The sequence below is a fragment of the Gymnoscopelus microlampas genome (genome assembly GCF_963454915.1).
Source record: "Gymnoscopelus microlampas genome assembly, chromosome: 14".
NCBI lineage: Eukaryota > Metazoa > Chordata > Actinopteri > Myctophiformes > Myctophidae > Gymnoscopelus > Gymnoscopelus microlampas.
The window spans coordinates 25,238,746-25,259,889 of NC_139951.1; the positions used below are offsets into that span (position 1 = coordinate 25,238,746).

Genomic DNA, 21,144 nt, shown 5'->3' on the forward strand with positions numbered 1-21,144 from the left:
CACACACACACACACACATAATTTACAGCTTCCAATTGACAACAATCATTTTCTTGCTGTTTTAATTATTTCTCCACAGGTTCATTAACATTCACGACCAATGTTTTGTTCCAATGAATAATTTTCCATAGAGCATATCTTAAGTTGCCCTCTTTTATAGAGCCATTCCTTCCACTGTCGTGTTAGCACGGTCGGAGCGTTAATTATGAACTAATCTAGGAAGGTAGGTCTAATCATCATGATCGTTCACTCATGCATACACGGCATACCATATATATGTTCATTCAAGCTATTTATTTCCTTGGCTTTTTCCTCTAGCATACAACTACCATCAAATTCAGTCGCTATGCAGCCTTTATTGCCATGGCAATTACCCATAAAGAGCAACATTAGCGTGCTGATTGGATATCGGAGAGTGCTGTGTGTGTTTTTCATGATCATTGGTGTGGTATATTATAATTTAATAGGTTAAAGGTCAAACAGAGTAGCAGGAGGAAATCACGGAGTCAGTCTTTTTCCCTACAGTATATAGGCTACTGTACATTCCTCCGTTTTTACATGGAATTGGAGCCGGTCTATAGGTTTGCAGGGGCCCAGGGCCAATTCCATTTAGGAGACTCCTTAATATGAAAATATACATAATGTATATTGAAAACACATTTCTTTAACAGGAGATGGGAGTGCAACAAATGCATTTCTAAAGTGTCTGAACTATAGGCTGGCCGTATTTGTTCATAGCATTCCAATAAGACAAAACAAATAATTAAGAGAATTATGTTTACGAAAGATAAATAAAATATGTCTATAATACTAGCATATAGACTTATTTTATTGAGTAGACTTTTATTATATTAACAACACTGGGGTCAGGCCATGGGTCCCCAAAGTGTCAGGCCCCTGGGCGGCCCTTGTAGCATAAGATGGCCCTTAGATGGATTATAGTGTTTTTTTTAATCGATCGCCCGGAGAACCACAGTGCTGAAAGCTACTTTATGGTGTTCATTTCATGCAGCGTTTGGATAATATTGAAAATTTAAGATGTGATCGTTGCTGAGTGGCATGTAGTGAAGGGTGGAACTCAATCTTTATCCCTTTGCAGCGGTCTAATAGGCCTGTATAATGTATCATCGACGGATGAGGCTCATGTCTCAGAGGAGAAATTTCAAAGGGATTCCAACAGATGAATTTCAGCAAAAAAAAAAGAAAAAGAAGAGGAGCTTCATGGGCTTTGCGGCAGATTGAATTGAATATTGGCCAGCCAGTGGGATGAGACGCCCTCTTCTTGCACAGCCTGGATGTGCAGCGAGGACCCATTCCAAGAGGAATACAAACGAGCACTGAGCACTTCAAGCTTTCACATGCCCCCCCTCCCTCTCTCTCCCTCTCTCTCTGCCCCGGCCCCCCCTCTCTCTCTCTCACTCTCTCTCGCTGTCTCCAGTGTTGCCAGATTCTGTGAGAGAAACAAGCAACCAGGCCTAGGAAAACCAGGCCAAAAGAAGCGACTATGGGCTACATGTGCACATCAACATATACATCAGCTATTTGAAAATAGTAGATCTACACGCTCACAACAAGCTTGTAGATCGGCTATTTTCAAATACAATCTTGCGGGGAAATTATAATAAGCAGATCTGGCAACCCTGGCTCTCTCTCGCTGTCTCTCTCTCTCTCTCTCTCTCTCTCTCGCTCTCTCTCTCTCTCTCTCTAGCTGTCTCTCTCGCTGTCTCTGTCAGTGACTCTCTCTCATCGCGTCTCAGCCAATCTCGGCGCGGTGACGCTGCTGCAAAGGCTGGATCTAGTCCTGGCTTCATCATAATATTTAACACACCCACCCCGCGATTCACACATGCAATAGAGTCGGATTGTCTTTTCTTAGCACTAAAAAAGGGGAGGCTGCCTTGGCTTGGCCCGGGTCTATCTTATCTCTCCTGAGGGAAACGAAAGAACGAACCTGCACCTGTGTTCAAATATTCTTTGGCTTGCCTCGGGCACTCTGTCGGGACTATCCGATGATGATGTGGAATGTGAAAATGTTACGCATGTTGGATTGCTGAGAGGTGGATGAGTCACGTCGGCTATACTTTTCCCGGGACTTTCCTTTCCTTTCCCCCAAAAAGCATTATTTCAATCCGACATCGTTTAGAGAGTGGTTAGTTTACGTTTTTTTTTTTATCTGGGCCGCTTTCTTTCATTGCGTTGCCATCTGATCCGAGATAACCCGTTCCGTTCCACGGCTGATGCGCGCCCCCCTCCCTCCCTCCTCCCCACTTCTGGGAAACGCAGGTTTATAAAGGATAATTTTACCCCACGTTGACGAGTTGGTAGATTTTTTTTGCAGTTATAATAACCTAGGATATCTAACGTTATCACGTTTAAAGTAGGATAAGAGAGGAGGAAGAGAGAGAGAGAGAGCGAGAGAATTATGGCTTGCGCAAGTCGACCGTTGGTCTGAACCGATTGGACCTGTTTTACCTGAGTGACTGCGTGTGATTTTGCGACTGAGATTTGCTGCTGAGATTCGCCCGCACACACACACATACACGCACACGCACACGCACGCACACAGACCCACGGGTGTCTGGTCTGATCCGATGTTGACAACACGCAGCCCTTGAACGCTGAAACATTTCCTCAAAGAAGACGGCCAGTGAAGATGGTCACTACGTGTTCAACGTGTATTTCTTCAGACTGGCGTCCAGCGTGATCAACATCCTCAGCGATGTAGTCAGCCTGTTCATCTGCGTGCTGATCATCTGCAGTAAATTCTCGCATCTGCTCAAACGCGAGACGATGAAGATGATACTCTTTCGCAAATTCCGCGTGCTCATCCTCATGGTGTTCCTCGTCGCCTGCTCCATGCACATCATGATAGACTTGTTACCGAAGCTGGAGCGGCGCGGCGGAGGCGGCGGCAGCGGCTGCTCCTGCTCGCACACGCCGAGCGAGGAGCCCCAGAGCTGGGGCAAGCAGGGCTGGCCTAACAAGCACACCCTGCGGATCCTCCAGGACTTCAGCAACGAGCCCAGCTCCAACGTGTCGTCCCACTCCCTGGAGAAGACTCCCGTGGTGGTGGTGGGGGGAGTGGGACCCGGCACCGGGGGGGACAAGACGGAGGGCTACAGGCGGCTGGAGCTGCAGCAGAATAAGAGACAGAATCTCGGTGACAAAAAGAGACAGTTCATGATCCCGGACACCGCAGTGACCACGCTGAGAGGTTCAAGGTTGTCGGCTCTCTACGAACATCCCTTGTATAAAAGAGCCCTGCCGTCGCTCACGGACGAGGACACGCTGTTCAACGTCAACACGGACATCAGATTTGACCCCAAAGCCGCAGATAATCAGGAATGGTAAAAAAAAAAAAAAAAAAAAGTTAAAAGTTAAATATTAATAAAAAACACATATGACTTGTAGGCCAATGGTTCTCAAACTTTTACATTTGAAGGTCTCCCCTTAACTCTGACTATACAAATGGAACCAAATGGACCCATTTGTATACTGTCAGAGTTACAGACTTGTAAGGGTCAATTTAGACCCCCCTAAGGGAACCAAGAGAGTCCCTAGATTCCACTTTGAGAGACACTGCTGTAGGCTATATCACCTTTTATACAAAGAATAGGCGTAGTTGATTGTAAGCTAATTATAATACAGATTCTTTATTATAATGTTATTTAATATCTACCAAAATATAAATGTATATAGGCCTAGTATAAACTACTATGACTAAATTATAACCATATAATGTTATAGTATATATCTACATGCACACACACATGTGTATATATTTATACACAAACGTTGCAAAAATAAACAGGCCTAAATGTCATTGGCCAGTTGTCATGTTCCAGCTACACTGTAGCCTAAATTAAGATAATACATTTCCCATTTTACCAGTCTGTGGCAACATTTGTTGTTGGCAATGACCTGATCAATGTAGCTATAGGCTAATTAAACATATGTATTTTTAAAAAATCCCTGAATTTCTAGAACTCCAGGTAAGCCATCAAAACATGTTGGCTTTATTCTGTACACATACAGCTCATGTCTATTACACATCATCTGTAATAGCCTACATGGACAATTGCATGCATCATTCACCCGTTGCAGCAAACTCATCCGTTTGAAAACCTTTTAATCCACTTCCCTTCTATTCCCTTGTGACTGACATCCCCCCATCCTGCTACCACCAGGCATGGTGAAGGCACGGTGGAGGAGTTCAGCCCTACAGGGGAGCTGACGGCGGAGTCCTACCCCAACTGGCTCCGTTTCCACATTGGGATTAATCGATACGAGCTGTACTCCAGACACAACCCGGTCATCGATGCTCTGCTCAAGGACCTGGTCTCCCAGAGAATCACCAGCGTCGGTGGGTCATTTAAAATTACCATTAGATATACTTTTTTTTCAAAAGCCTCTCCTGAACACCTGACTGCATATTATCTTCTCAGTGGAAACCTCACCATGTTTTCGACCCGGCCAACCCGGCCATCCCCATTGTAGTCTCTTAAAAATGATGTGCCATTTTGTGTGTCTATAGTTAGGGATAGCATGCATTCTGAACACAAAAAGACGGCAACACTAATGGACATCATATTATGTTGTCATTATTGTGCACAGGCTACATAATGAAAAGTACTTGAATCTTAAGTTGTCTCAGAAGTGTTGAAAGTCTCTTGGGAGAGAAGAGCAGCTGTCATACAGTTGTTTTCTATTCACAGTGAGAAACCGATCAGATGAAAATGACACATCCTACATGTCTTGTTTATAACATGTCACAATAAGATCCAGTAACAACAACTACTGTTAATGCAAGATTCAGGCTCTTGTCAAGGGAGGTAATTGGGCATATCAGGCTGTAGGGAGGGCTGATAAATGGATCCACAAATTGAGGCTGCTTGTTTGATGGGTAAGCATGCTGTTTATCTCACAACAAGCAACAAACATGTGCATATAACACACACACACACACACACACACACACACACACACACACACACACACACACACACACACACACACACACAGCTGGTGGAATCATGCTGGATATGTTGAATCAATGTTGAATGGGATCAACATACTCCGTCTCCTGGCCTGCAATATTGGATGAGGGACTGGCGATAAGCTGCAAGTTGTTCCCTCATGGCCTCCCACGAAAATGGAGCAGAATAGAAACACCTGCTGTTCACTCACTGGATCCAACTCATATGGAAGGTTTTCGTCTTTGAACGACAAGTCCCTGACATTTTTACAGAAAGCCACAGGTGCTTTTGGAGGACACTGCCAGTAGGGGGACCTAGCATCAGGGTTGCCAGATCTGCTTATTATAATTTCCCCGCAAGATTTTATTTGAAAATAGCCGATCTACAAGCTCACAACGCGTCGAATCGCGACACGTTGTAAGGATAAGGATAAAGCATGGGTTGTGAGCTTGTAGATCTGCTATTTTCAAATAGCTGATGTACATGTTAAAGTACTCTGTGGCCCATTGTCGCTTCTTTTGGCCTGGTTTTCTTAGACCTGGTTGCTTGTTTCTCTCACAGAATCTGGCAACGCTGAACCCAGCGTGGCTGGTGAAAGCCCACACCAAGACGCTTAGGTTCTGTAGAATATAACATTAGTTATATAGTATTAGATTTTTTGGGGATTATCTCCCATATTCCCACATTCCAAAAGTGTTTATGTGAATCTCAGACGCACATCTCACGCTCAAAAAAAGGAGCAGTAGCAGATTTCAGGTTTATCTGCCAGTAATGAAAAAAAGAAAAACACAACAATAACAAACCCGCAATTGCCCTAGAGCTAAGATTAAATACTTAGCGAGGACTTGGATTAGCTCTGTATAGAAAAGGTATATGATCTGTGTCGTCAATTATTACAGAATAAGCAGGTCTTAATTTCTTTCTTTGTTTTCTCTCTGTATCTTCTGTGCGTTTCTGCTTTCTATTTCCATCTGTAAATTCTGTGTGTGTCTCTCGGGCCTGGATGGATGGTTGAAGCTGTTCTCAGGCTTGCTTGCTTGGCCATCTAAATACATGCTAGTCCAGTAATTACAGAGCCATAGCAGAACCCTGGGGTGGAATACCAATAGAAGCCAGCAGCAGTTGGTGATTATCTACGTTTTAAGGATAGAATAGGGACTTGGATGTATTATACACTAAACCTTTTTAAGCAGTGTTTATCGCCAACAGCACGGCCCACTTATGCAGCGTAGGCTAGATTGATATGCAGGGCAGTCAAGACTGACATGGGACTGTAGTAGCTCAGTCTGTAGGGACGTGGTTTTGGAACCGGAGGGTCCAGCGCAGACCACAATGTGGAGTGTGGATGGACTGGTAGCTGGAGAGGTGTCAGTTTATCCTGTCCTATAGGCATTGTGCGCCTTTGAGCAAGGAACCGAACCCCTAACTGCTCCCGGGCATCTCCATGTGGCAGCCCATCACTCCACCATCTTTCTCCACTTTCTCTGTCTATAAGCCCTGGGTGTTCAAAGACAGAGTGAAAAAAAGAATTTCCCCCATGGGGATTAATGAAGGTGATCTACATAATTCTTAATGATCATATCATTCTTTGGAAGCGAAAGGGCGGCCCACTGTCATTTTATGTTATTTCTTACTGCAATGAACGGTATGAAATCTAAGAGGGAGATATACAGAGGAGGCACACTGTAAAATCATGTTTTTTTCAAAACTATCTGCTCTGGATTTTACTGTGCCGTAGAAATGTGCTAGCAGGCACCAGGACAGGAGTATGTGTGGTTCCAGAAGCAACTGACTTAATCACCTTGCAGCCGTCGACTAGTACCAATAATGGCATATTCAATCCATGGAATGCACATCTGTTACAATCTCTCCCGGGTATTCTAGAAAGGACAGATGATGATGTTGGTGCAACAAATACAAGTCCTTGTTATTCCAACGGTTTGGAAGCAGCAGCAGTAACTCATTTGACACAAATAGTAACAGAAGAAAGTCATACAGTATGCTGTAGTTTTTTGGTTGCAGTTTCATCCTCACGAAACCAGTCTTTGTGTTGCTTAATGTGGTTTAGATTTCATTGTCTCATCGGACCACTCCTAGCCTCTATACTCCCAGTGCAACACGAACCCTGCCAATGCAAAAGCCAATGCCGCAAAACCTTACTGTATGCGTAGAGGGAAGAGCCAGTTGACGTTTCCATAGGGAAATCAGTTCTGTTGATGTTGATGTAGGTGGACATGGTGAATGTGTCGGCATTTGCATGATCGCCACATGACACCACTATGGGCTGTGTTACTTGTCAGCTCTACACAATGACTCTTGGCCTGACACACTCTGGTTTGACTAATTATCACGCTCACAAGTGCATATAGGCATTCATGCACATGTACAATGTGACGCCATCACAAACCAATGCGTACAGCCTCAATATCCTTTACACACACACACTCGCACAGCGCACACACACACACACACACACACACACGCACACACGCACACGCACACACACACACACGCACCCACGGTGGGTGACGTGAGCTTGCCTTGAACTCGCTTTTTGTCTTCTCCTGTAAGCCATTATCTTGTCATCATCATTGACTTTGAGTAAAAATAGAAAAAGACCCCTAGATCAATACTGAGAGCTGTCTAATGTTTTCTCTGAGAAAAACACCAGGAGCAGACCATATTGAAGAACAAGAGAAGCCGTGGCCCCAGCCAAAGGCCACCAAAACACTGTGTGGAATTGATCGTTCAGGCCGCTGGCTCCTCCGTCGTCGTTTCTGCCAATGTCTTATGAGAGATTTTAGTGCTTAAAGGAGCACTTCACCCATTTTCAACCTTATCTTCATATGATTGGTCCTCACTAATGCTCATTATAAGATGGCACAAATTCCACCTACTTACTCTGCGTCTCATTGGTGAGCTATGAACAGTTCACAAACCTGTTTACCAATGATGTCATCGATGGGGATTCCAAGCTAATAGAAACGATAGCCTTTCTCTTCCTGGAAAGTTAGCGTGCTGATTTAGAAGCCATTGTTTTTGCATTCATAAGAAAAACGTTTGAAACAGAGATTGATTAGATTAGATAGGCTGAAAATGGGTGGTGTGGTCCTTTAACCACTTTCACCCTGGCGTGCCTATTTGGGCATGTCATTATAAAGTACATTAGGTAACAATGTTCAACAATCTACAATAAGTTCCTTTTTTTCCCCAGAACGTTTCCGTTTTTTGGGCAGATCTACAAGCTCAAAACACATCGCAATGCAAAGCACTGTGAGCTTGTAGATTAGTTGTTTTTGAATAGCCGAAATATGAAATAGGCCTACCCTGTCCCTGTCCCTGTCCCTGTCCCTGTCCCTGTCCCTGTCCCTGTCCCTGTCCCTGTCCCTGTACTGAGAAAAAACAACAACAACAGATGGATAAACAGAATGTCAACAGAAAGAGAGAACGAGTCAGTATGATGTCTCATATACTAGGACGGACAGGCGTGAGGATATGAATGAACCAAGAGAATGAGAGAGAAAGAGCAAGACAGGCGATGACTAGGTACAAGCTGAGGATTGGTAGAGAGAGAGAGATGGTCAACAGAGGAAGAGAGAGAGGGAGCTCCCCTAGAGATTACAGAGAGAGAGAGAGAGAGAGAGAGAGAGAGAGAGAGACAGAGACAGAGAGAGAGAGAGTAAACAGTGGTGGAACGGCACTGACTGTCCTTCACCTCCTCACCCTCCTCCCTTCCCTTCAAACAAACAACGTGACATCAGCATCCACCGCCTCTCTCTCTCTCACAAACACCACACACACACACACACTCACACATTTGTATTGCTATACACTTGAGGACATCAACATTTAAGGACAGCAGTTTTATGAACAACATTTTTTAATTTTGTTTACCATTTTTAACCGTAACCTCATATCACACACACACACACACAAACGCACACACACACACACGCACACAATTACACAACTTGCAAACAGTGAACATTGTTGACTCGTCTTGCCGTTATAAAACAGGAACCATTGTATACCGCGCACGGCACAGAAATGAGGACATTTCCGTGTTTTGCTAGGACGGAAGTTATGATCAACCTTTAATTGTGACATGATTTCCAGTCTTATCACGTCTTGCTTTTGCGATATGGTGTTGTTGCATGTTCCTGTAACCAATGTGTGTCATTACTCCATAAATATTCCATTACGGGCATCTGTTGCAAAACAATCCTGCTCTGACGCCATGATACCAGTATTAGGGCAATCCTCCAACCACAGCATAAAGCCGTGGTTATACTTAATTGCACACGAGTGTCGCGCAACCAAACTATGAATCAGGCATAACCACTTAAACCCAATATACTGTACTTCCTTGACCATGGTCCTCTAGGGGTCTATGTATTATATGGGCGGCCATGGCTGAATGGTTAGACAGCCTGCCTGGGAAGCCAAAGGTCCCAGGTTTGATTCCACGCCTCAGCAATGTGTTAAAGTGTCCCTGAGAAAGACACTTTCACAAACCCCTAACTGCTCCCTGAGTGCCACAACCAACGGCTTGCTCACTGCTCCTAGGATGGGTAAAATGCAGAGGAAAACTTTCATCTGTGTGCAAATATACTGTGACAATTGTTTTTTTAGATCTGTTATGATATGCCCAGAATTTGGATACTAGGGGCTCATGTGGTTAATATCCGCATAGCCTGCAGCCAATTGCTAATCACACCGTTGTCTCTGTCAACCCCACAGCGATGAAATCTGGAGGCACCCAGCTGAAGCTAATTCTGACCTTCCAGAACTACGGACAGGCTCTGTTCAAACCTATGAAGTAAGTTGTTGTCCCTTTGAATAAGAATTTTGTGGTGAATATTACAGTGCCCCTGCTGAGCTACGATTTTTTAAAGTCTATTATTTAAGACTATTCAGCAGCACATTTCTTGTGTACACTGCCAGTAGGCCAATGAAGTATTATTAGATCTTTCTTTCCCCAAAACAATATTTTATATTTTTTGGTCATTATCACATGCCCTTTCTCCTCTACACACTAATCTCCTCTCCTGTTATGTCAAATGCAAGTCCGTCGGCTCTGCCCTCCAAGGTTAACTTCACCTCACACTGAAAACAGAGTAAAGCCGTGTGATATGACATGTTATCTCAGGTATTTATGGAGCAAGCATGCCTCGATAAGACGCCTTTGATTTTCAAAGCCATATTTACACAATTCAACAAGGTACCTCCATGTTTTATGCCCATAATTGTTTTTTCAGTGTCAGTAAACCACACACAAGTCAAAAGGGAGTGATAAGGAAATTACCGGTACAAATGTTTTAGTTGTCTCGGTTTTGAGATTAAAACATGTGTTAAACATGTTCACTCTATTGTATTGGTAAATTCATCATATCACTTCACCCAACCCATAGTAATGCAATGATAGAGCTGCAGTGGAGGGTGGGGGGAGCTCTGCATCCAGACTATTCGTAGCCATCGTACGGTTCCTAGACTCGCTGCTGTACCTTCTGAGTCACTGTCAGTTCAATAGAGGCACCTCAGGGCCGGATTAACCCTTTGTGGTACCCTTGCTTCCTACAACCAGGTTCGGTGCCCCCCCCCCCCCCCCCCCAGGACTGATTTGTTGTTTCTGATGATGTAGCTCAATTTCGACAGCCCCAGGATATAGTATTTCGGCGCCGTTACTGCAATAGTCCGTTGTTTCTTTCTTTTCTTTCCTAAAGCCTGTGCGTTAAGCCTGGGCCTGTGCATTTTATTGTTTGATATAATGACTAGAACTACTATTGCCTGCTACCTCAAACAACACCTAGATCTCAGTTAATACCTAAAAGAAAACAAAAAGGTTTTAGTGTGTCTGACCACTTTAAGACGAGCGTCTCAAACTAGACAAGCCACGGCGTATCATTTGTGACTCATGCAAAGAAAAGCCACCACAGAAGTAATGCAATGCAATGCTACCCTAAGCTATGTTCCTTCGCCCTGTGTAACACACCTGGGCTCCTTGGCTTACCCACGTACAAAAGATGAGTCTGACTAATGGTTAAAAAAAAATCTGCTTCACCAGTAGATACGGCAAAGCACTCAACTAACCGCCGCCGCCTTTTATCCAGGTTGTCATATTTAGACGATAAGACGCCCCCGAGAGAGAGGCGCGCGGCTCATTGTTGCCTAATCCCCCCTGCCGTTCGATTGGTCGGATTTAAATGTCACTCATCCATTGTTAGGTGGAGGGTAATTTAATTGCGGGTTAATGGTTTTTCCTGCCGCACGGGTTGTATGTTGTCTGGGTCCCTCCCTCCCCAACGTGTGTGTGAGCGTGGAGAGCCAGGGTTAAGCCTTTAGGATGATGATAGGCGGCGAGGTTACCAAGGGGGGAGGCAAATGCTGTTCAGAGGCTGTCGTAATTACTCCTCCAGTCACGCCGTGTTAAGTCAGGGTAGACACAACAGGCCTGAAATCATCCTGACAGGTCAGGAAGGAGGAGAGGATGAGGAGATGAGATAGAGGTGAGAGGATGGAGGATAAAAGAGAGGAAAGTGAAGAGGAAGGGGGGGGGGGGTGGAATTGGGGACGAGGACCGCACGCTTAATTGCAAAAGAATCAATCAAAGTCTCAGTATCGAACTGCTGCAATTTGCTAATTGCATGAGGCTGGGAGTTTTTTTTTAAATCCCAGGGTAAGGTTTTTTCCCACATGTGGTATTGTGGTATGTGTGTAGAGCATTGGTTCTCTAAGTGGGGACCCCCAGGGGTCCTTGAGGGAGTTCCAGGGGGTCCCCAGCTAAATGATGCATAGTTAGGAACCAAATGGACCCTTATGGGTCTGTAACTCTGAGAGTGTACAAATGGAACCAAATGGACCCTTGTGGGTCTGTAACTCTGAGAGTGTACAAACGGAACCAAATGGACCCTAACGGGTCCATTTGGTTCCATTTGTACACTCTCAGAGTTAAATTATAATTGATTTTACGATATAAATTGGGGTCCCAGAGATAGACATGCCATTAGATGAGGGTCCGTAGCCTAATGCATGTCAAACTGGGGGTCCTTGAAATTAAAATGGTTGAGAATCACTGCTAGAGACGTAAGAAATCTTCTCCTATGGGGGTCCCTGGCATATCTTTTTCAAATGGGGGTCCGGGGGCTAATAAGTGTCAATTTGGGGGTCCTTGACATGAAAAAGTTTGAGAACCACTGGTATAGAGACCCCAGCCTATACATACAAGCTACACATCGTAGAAAAATAACCCTGAGTTTCATCACAACCCCCCAAAAACGTTAACTCGGTCAGTAAGACAGGTCAATGACGAAGGTGGATGTAGGAAATCGGAGAGGAGAGAGGTGAGGTGCAAGGACTAAAGAAGAGAGACGTTTAGAGAGGTGAACTGAAGACATGTAGACCATGCAAGAAGAGAAGAAACTGTAGGATACAGAAGGAGTTGTCAGCTCTGCACCGTTTGAATACTGGATTATCTTAGCATTCCGCCCGCTATGTCGGACCCCAGAGTGAACCTTAAAATGTCATAATTTGTGGAAAACCCCACGGTGACATGGCTGGACATGAGGCTTTTTTTTGCGGCTCAGATGTTCCATTAATCCTCATGCGGGTGAGTTCAGGAAGGATTTTGAGCCTTCATCATGTCTGGATACCCTTAATATTTTACCCAGCCCATGCTGGGATGTATACTGTATGTACGATATTCTCAGTGTGGACTGCAGGCAAAGTCTTGACGGATTTGCATAGTCATCGTCGCACACTTCATATTAATTAATTCCGTAGCTGAGTCCAGATGCACGCACACACGCGCACACGCACACACACGCACACACACGCACTATCTACCCTCTCTCCGTTCCTCCAGTCTGCAGTGTGTTTCCACTTGGTGCATCAAAGAGGCAGGGGGCCGGGGAGATCAAACACTTCTCCCAGCCTGTGTGCTCCTCTCATGCGCTTGCTCCTCTCAAACTCTTAACACAAAATGCGTACCAGGCAATCAGGCAGGCGGACGGACAGACAGGGGGGCAGGAAGGCAGCCAGTGCAGGGTGGTGGGCATGTATAGAGTATAACCATTGGCCGTGTAACACCACGGCCACCTTCCATAGAAAGGAACCTGTTCCCCTTCAGTTGCTCTTTCCCCCGCCCCCCTCCCATCCAGTGTTGCCAGATTCTGTGAGAGAAACAAGCAACAAGTTGAGAAACAAGCAACCAGGTCTAGGAAAACCAATTATTATTATTATTATTATTTCCAATTTGAAAATAGCAGATCTACAAGCTCACAAGGCGTCGCGATGCGACGCGTCGTGCGCTTGTAGATCGGCTATTTTCAAATAAAATCTTGCGGGGGAATTATAATAAGCAGATCTGGCAACCCTCCCCCCCATCCGTCTCGCTTCCTTTATCTTCTCTCTCTTTCTCCCATCACAGTCTCACACTTTTCCCCTCTCTCTCTCTCCGGCTGTCTCGCTATCACTATTTCTACTCTCTTTTTCTCTGAGTTTGTCACTTTCTCTCTCTCTCCTCTCTCTGTGTGTTTCTCACTCTTTTGCTGAATGGCACAGCTGCAGAAATCCAATAGCAGGCTGTGCCGTATTGATCCTTTTGGCTATCCTGCTTCTCCTCTTCTTCTCCACTCCTCGCTCTTCTTTTGTGGAGAGAGAGAGCGAGAGGGAGAAGAGAGAGAAGTGACGATGACAGTCTCTGGTCAGTGGTCCTGTTCTGTTCACTGTGGGCAGGTTTGTGCTTTAAGAGAGGTGGGGGCTGTATGTTACCGATCCTGTCAGTCATCTACAGTACACTACATGCTGTATGAAGAGCAGGGTCAGACATTGGGTTTATTGGCACATTAGCAAGGGGGGCGGGTGGAAAATATGTTCATAAGTTGTTGAATTATGAATGAATGAATTATTCACAAAGCTTAGGACAAATGGGATGTGCATTTAAAGGACCATATCAGCATCAATACAACAGCTTTGGCCGTACAGTATGTCGTACATCAGCAATTCTCAAACATTTTCATGTCACAGACCTCCAATTTGATGTGTATTTGGCGTACGGACCCCAATATGAAGAGATTTTGTGCCAGAGAAGATTTGTCAACGTGTATCGAAAATGTGTCAACATTTTTCGAAATTAGCTAATTTCGGCTAATTTTGAATAGCTAAAAAATAAAATAGGAGCTTAAATGTTTCAGCTATACCTCATCTTGCTGGGGACCCCCTTGAGCCCCCTCAAGAACCCCTGGGGGTCCCTGGACCCCACTTTGAGAATCTCTGTGGCACTTTCCTGTTAATGCCTTTGTTAGATTATGTGCGTGTTTAAAAAAAATCCAACATCTTTATGACATTACCGAACTAACTTGTATAATTGAGTCGATGTTGTTCATTGCACGCTTAATCATGGAGGATCTCATGTGTTCTGTTTTTACTACATGTTTCAAATCAATCTGCACTTTCAAATATATCAAGAATGCTAAGATAATGTAACTTTACCAAAATTACAACCATGCGATGAAATTGGATATGTAGGATTACCTATTCTCAAGCAAGTTTCAAGTCTCTGCGAGTTCATTATCATACCGTACTGAGATGAATTGATTCCAATGGCTTCCTCCAAAATCAAACTAACCACGGCATGCTTTGGAAAATAGTCGCCTGTAATGTTGAGTACATTGTGAGTCACAGTGAATGTGCTCAACATGCCAGACCACCGGTATGGTCCTTTAAACCTACTCTTAACACAAGCCTTTTTCCAGCTGAGCCCCGTCTTGGTATAAAGACGGGGGCTTTATGAGACCGGATAACCTTTATGAGGTAACACTTTCAGAAAAATACAAGCTCACACCCTCAACCCCTTGTGTGGATAGAGAGACCAAAAACAGCGCTACAGTTTAGCCTACCCGTCACAACAAGTGCCGTTCAATTTGGATGAGGTTTATAGGTGACTCAGCCTATAACCTTTTCCTCATCATCTCCGCTGCCCCCTCAACCTATTATTGCTTAAGGTTTGAGTTCTGAAATTGGGCCTTTTGTCTGGTGCTGTGGTCAGAATCTCTGCTCTGAATCATCATGGGTAGAAAAATATTCACCTCAAATCTTAAGCTCATTCAGGCCACGGGAACGCATCTGCGTGTCATTTTTAGATTTCGTTGGGCTATTCAAAAATAGCAGATCTACAAGCTCGTAACGCGGCACAGAGTGAAAGTGTGCAAATCTTTGAATATATATATATTTTTAAAGTGAACATCTTTAACTCAAATCTTTGCATCTGGGGGGTCCCTGGAACAAAATATTTTGAGATGTGGGTCCACGGCCAAATACATATAATTTTGAGGGTCCTTGACATGAAAAAGTTTGAGCAGCACTGATATAGAAACATATGTTTTTCAGAATACTGTTGGGATTTAGAAGACATTTGTAGAATCGGCTTCAGGTCTTAATGGGTTAAGGTTGAGTTCTGAAATTGGGCCTTTGTCTGGTACTGTGGTAAGAATCTCTGCTTTGAATCATCATGGTTACAAATATTCACATCAAACCTCGCCTCCATACCTACTGTAAGAAAATGCTTTTTGGTGACTCACAGCCATATAGGTTTCTTATTATTTTGGCACTTGCACTGAACATTTTTGTGTCACAGATACACTATATTTTGAAGTTCACAGCTTGGCTTTGAACATGGGTATCTTGGCTTGGGCAACGGCGCAGTGCTGACTGAAATGCTGCCTGTTTTGCTGCCCCAGTTTGCATGTCTGTCTGTCTGTCTGTCTCACTTTCTTAGTCAGTCGCTTTTCTTTCACTCTCACTCTCTCCCTCACCCTTTCCCTCCCTCCCTCTTGTCTCTTTGTCCGTTTGTTTTTCTGTTGCACATCTGCCTGTCTGTCTGGTGTCATTATCCTGGCCTTTGTATTGGTGTGAACGTCATACTGTATGTGCATTGAAATTAGTCTGGAAGCGCACAGAGAGAGAGAAGCCATTAGGCTGATGAGTGGAGAGACCAGAGAGAGGGTGGTCTGGGAGGATCGGGAGTGATGATGAGCGCTATAACAAGCTTCCGTTTCCTCCTCTCTCGCTCCTTCCTAATTGTATTGCTTGTCAATCAGAGAGGGGGGGCCGATGGCTGAGTCACACGGAACATCAATCCAAAATGTGCCCCTGTGTGAGCTATCTGTTATTGTCTCCTCCTCCCTCTCCTTCTCTCTCTCTCTGTCTACTGAACAAAATCTATATCCGGCCAACGCTGAGTTGGGGGGGGGTCCCTTGAGTACTGGGTTGATTGACACATCTGGGCGCCGAGAGACGAACAGGCAAATAATGTCGCCTCGTTTGTGTCGATAATGCGGTGACAGCTGCACAAATAACGGCCCCGAGGAAAACACGCCTCGCATTAAACATGAAAATTTTAATGGGGTAAATTTGCAGCATTACAGCTGCCCCCCCCGCCCTTCCATCATTTGCCTTTTATGCTCACACACACATCAGTCTTGGGAGGTGATGGAGAATGAGAGTAAAGGAAACTTTGTGTGAAAAGGGCAGGGCACGCATGAACAAAAAAAACAATCCTATTATCTTTGCTTATGGCGGCACGGATTGTCCCCGAATGGTAGAGAGATGGAACAAAAGGGAAATAGATGAAAAGAGGAGTACAATGGCAGCGATTGTCTGCGGGCTCTGCTCGTCTGTTGTCAAAGCTCAGGGAGATGAGGATGTCAAACAAATATAACTTCTCGGTGGACAACCAACCTTGCTCTCTGCTGCGCTCTCTTGCTCTCTCTCCAGTCTCCATTACCCATTGTTCCATTTATGTGTGTATTTTGGATGTGTTGTGTGTGTGTGTGTGTGTGTGTGTGTGTGTGTGTGTGTGTGTGTGTGTGTGTGTGTGTGTGTGTGTGTGTGTGTGTGTGTGTGTGTGTGTTTGTTGATCATATGCGTGTGTACTGTATTTGTGTTATTTTGTACACGTACTGTATGGGGGCACAAGCAGTCTGTTTGCGCATGCATGTATCATGTATCTGCGTGTGTGTGTGTGTGTGTGTGTGTGTGTGTGTGTGTGTGTGTGTGTGTGTGTGCGTGTGCGTGTGCGTAGCTGATCTACAAGCTCGCACACGCAAAACGCCAAACTCGCACACGCTCGCACACGCAAAACGTTGTGAGCTTATAGATCAGCTATTTTCAGAGCGCAATACCCGAGTGCAACCAAACATAAAATGACTGGTCTTTTAGTTCTACTGGATCTCTTCCCGCCCAATGTGATGCTAAAAGCTATAAAGATATGATGGCACCTACTCTGTCGGACAAGATGATTGCAGGCATGAAAGTGAAACACGTCTGAGCATCCTTTCAAACTCTTTGCTTGCATCATAGTTGCAGTTCTGTGGATAGGATGAGATGTGTTTTTGAAGAATTCCATTTCTGATGAATTTTGGGTAGTCTGGAACTCACTTATTGTGTGTATTTGGTATAGTATCAGCGAAAGTTATTGGTTGCAGGATGTATTAACACACTGCTGAGAAATGACATTTACTTCATTAAACACAAACAAACTAGTAGATGTACTGTAGCAGAAGGAACAATGCCAAAAAAATGTTTCCCATCTCAACTTACCATGAAAGAAATAGTGTTAGCTAAATTATATCAATACAAATATTAAAAATAAAGTACTTGTGAACTGTTTGTGTGTGTGTGTGTGTGTGTGTGTGTCCATGTGTGTAATTGCGCTCATGGGCGCACACTTCTGTGTTGTGCCCTGTTTATTGTGTGATACTATATTCACAAGGTCCTCCGTGCCTGCGCTTTGACTTTGAGTCAGGAAATAAAAGATGTGAATGGCTCCGGGACAAGTCATTCAGAGCACATGTGATGAGTGCAGGCCCGCTTGGAAAATAGAGGAAACACGGGCAGTCGGGGCACAGTGCAAAATGCAACGACAGAGTGGGGGGGCTCGGGGGGGCAGTACTGTTGCGAAGTACCCCTCAAACCAAAGCCAATAAATATCTGGAACGCATCTGTGTCACTTTTTGATTTGAGCTAAAAAATGCTTTATTTTACACTTTGGCTATTCAAAAATAGCAGATATACAAGCTCATAGCGCGGCACCGAGTGCCGCACTACGAGCTTGTAGATCTGCTATTTTTTTTAAATAGTGAAAATATGTGCAAATATTTCAATATACATTATTTTAAAGCGAACATTTGTAACTCAAATCTTTGCTTCTGGGGGTCCCTGGAACAAAATATTTTGAGATGGGGGTCGGCGGCCAAATACATTTTGGGGGTCCTTGACATGAAAAAGATTGAGAACCACTGATATAGAAACATGTTTTTTCAGAATACTGTTGGGATTTAGGAGACATTTGTTGTGGTGATGGTTGCCGAACCTAGTTACACTCAGCCCTGACGTGAGCCATTTCTGTGTTACCTCAAGAATAATTGGGTATATTCTGTAGTGCATTGCATTCAAGTTATTAATCCCAGCGCTCATAGCATACATTACCGTGTATTTGTTCAGATCAATGAAATTCCCGGGGCGTGCGGACGGTGCCATGAATAGATTGTTGTGGATACGAGCTTGTTTCCCAGTAAAAATGGTTTATACATACAGTAGGGCTTAAGCTTAAGGTTTATATTTATTGTACATTTTCATTCATTTCCTGATTACAAACATACTGTATCTCCATACATGTTGACGTTCAAAACTGAATATATATTCTTTTTTACATTACATTACATTACAGTCATTTAGCAGACGCTTTTATCCAAAGCGACTTACCATACAGTAAGTGCATTCAACATAGGTAGGCAAGGAAACTACTAATCACCAGAAGTCTTAAGTGCATTTTCTTCTAAAACAAGCAACTAAGAGTATACCTAGCGCTAAGGTAAAAGTGCAATATATCAGCTACCTACTTTCATAAACAGATGAGACAAAAAATACGAAAATCAAATGATTTTCCTTTCCATTGTTGTGGATACGAGCTTGTTTCCCAGTAAAAAGGTTTATACATACAGGAGGGCTTAAGCTTAAGGTTTATACACTGTACAGTACATTTTCATTCATTTCCTGATTACAAACATATCTTCATACATGTTGACGTTCAAAACTGAACATTCAAAATTTTACCATGGAAACAGAGCTTTACCGTTCACAGAATCCAACAGTAGAGAGAATACACACGTGACGTCAGTATATTGGTTAATACCGTCGTATTATCGTATCAAGATATCTGACTTTATATGAATGGGATATGTTGCATACATATGCAAAATCAAATAAAGACAGGAATATTGGGAGTGTTGTTTTCATAAAGATGTTTTTTTTCTTGCTTCATTTAGACAGGACAGTGTTGGGAGACGGGAATTGACTGAGATGCAGCACCGGTTTCCAGCCGGAATCGATCCGTGGACGTTGTGTTTATCCCATTAAAACCGGGGAAAGCCTGTCGGTGTCATTTTAGATTTTTTTTGCGTTGCCTATTCAAACATAGCAGATCTGCAAGCTCACAGCGTGTCACTTCGGGCCTCACTGCGAGCTTGTACTTCTGCTATTTTTGAACATTTTTGGAAAAATCGTGAATCTTGAATGTGTGCGAACTGCTGATTTAGAGGGCATTTGTAGGATCTGCCTCAGGTCTTAATGGGTTATGTGGTCGGCACCCTGCTAACCGCCCATTTACCGCTTTGCCCCCAGAATATTGTTTTCAGAATATTATATTATTAGTACGGTGCAACGCTGCAATCACAGTGAATGAAGGTCTCTGTTCGGTCGCGTGACTCTGTTCATTTATTAAGCAGAGGGAACATGTGAATAATTGATCAGTCGTTAAAGGCGCGGTGGAGATCATATGATTCAGCCGCAGCACTTTAGACCCGGTGCTGGCCGCCAAATTCCCTCTTAAGATTTTTTTGGACCATTTCTCTTCATGTAATAATTGCCTCCTCCGGGTATTGTTCGATTCAGTGGAGTTTGTAGAGAAACATTAATTAATTTAAAACAATGTTGTTAGAGGCTAAATTAGAAAAAAAGAAAATGGGGGTGTATTGTACATGCACACAGCCATGCATGTAAATGTTGAATTGTACGCACGCACACGCACGGACGGAAGCTAACATGCTAACGGAGGCTACATCGCACGCGCACACGCACACAGGCACACAGGCACACACACATAGCATAAAGGCATGCACTGCACACACACACACACACACACACACACACACACACACACACACACACACACACACACACACACACACACACACACACACACACACACACACACACACACACACACACACACACACACACACACACACACACACACACACACACACACACACACACACACACACACACACACACATATATACAGTACGCCCCCACACCATCCTTTTGACAGTCACACCATATACAGTACATGAAGGGCATCAGTGGTCCAACACATGTTTTTCAGTGTGCAGCGAGCCGCACTGATGCACATGGTCATGTTTGAGCCCCAAGGCGCCGTCATCTGACCCCTTTATACCGCTGTCTCTGTGTGTGGAGAGTCTGTGGCGCGTACTGCTGGCATCGTACTGTACAACACCACTGTCTCTCAAATGGGGTACAACGTGTACCCCTAGGGGTACAGTTAGTGTGTGAGAGGGTACTGTATTACAGGTGGCACGTGAGAGAACGTAGAAAATGGAAAAATATACGTTTTACTTTATGTTTGAACTAGATTAAAACAAGCTTGACTTGCAGAACAGTTATTGAATAGAAAGCAATACTAATTTGCCGTTATGCTGTTTTTTTGGGTGAGGAGGAATGCAAAAAGAAAAACAGAAAACCTTTTCTTTTAAGATTTTTTTTGGGGCTTTTTATGCCTTTATTTAGAGAGGGATAGGGAAAGTAGGCTGACAGGAAATGGGGAGAGAGATGGGGGGGTGACACGCAGCAAAGGTCGTCGGGAACGGGAGTCGAACCCGCGACACGCTGTCAGGCTGGCATTGCAGCCTAGGGTGCCTGGACCGACAAGCTACGGCCCTGGCCCAGAAAACCTTTTCTTTCTTTTTTCAACTCATAAGATTATTAGGCCAGTTTAACCACTTTCTGGCGTGAAATATTTTGGGCTTGTCATTATTGTAAAAAGCTTTGTAGGCTATATGTTTTTCTTTTTACCATTTCGGAAAAGGCCAGA

The 21,144-nt window shown here is 44.1% G+C and overlaps 1 protein-coding gene across 1 annotated transcript in view; it reads left to right on the forward strand.

Moving 5' to 3' along the window:
- Positions 1–1,862: 1,862 nt before the first annotated feature.
- fam20cb (FAM20C golgi associated secretory pathway kinase b) overlaps positions 1,863–21,144 on the forward strand; it is a 75,814-nt gene continuing 56,532 nt past the window's right edge. Inside the window, exons 1-3 of the mRNA XM_084078514.1 lie at positions 1,863–3,347; positions 4,188–4,363; positions 9,717–9,795. Coding sequence (XP_083934640.1) covers positions 2,791–3,347; positions 4,188–4,363; positions 9,717–9,795 — 812 coding nt within the window. The 5' untranslated portion in view covers positions 1,863–2,790. The remainder of the gene's footprint in view (positions 3,348–4,187; positions 4,364–9,716; positions 9,796–21,144) is intronic.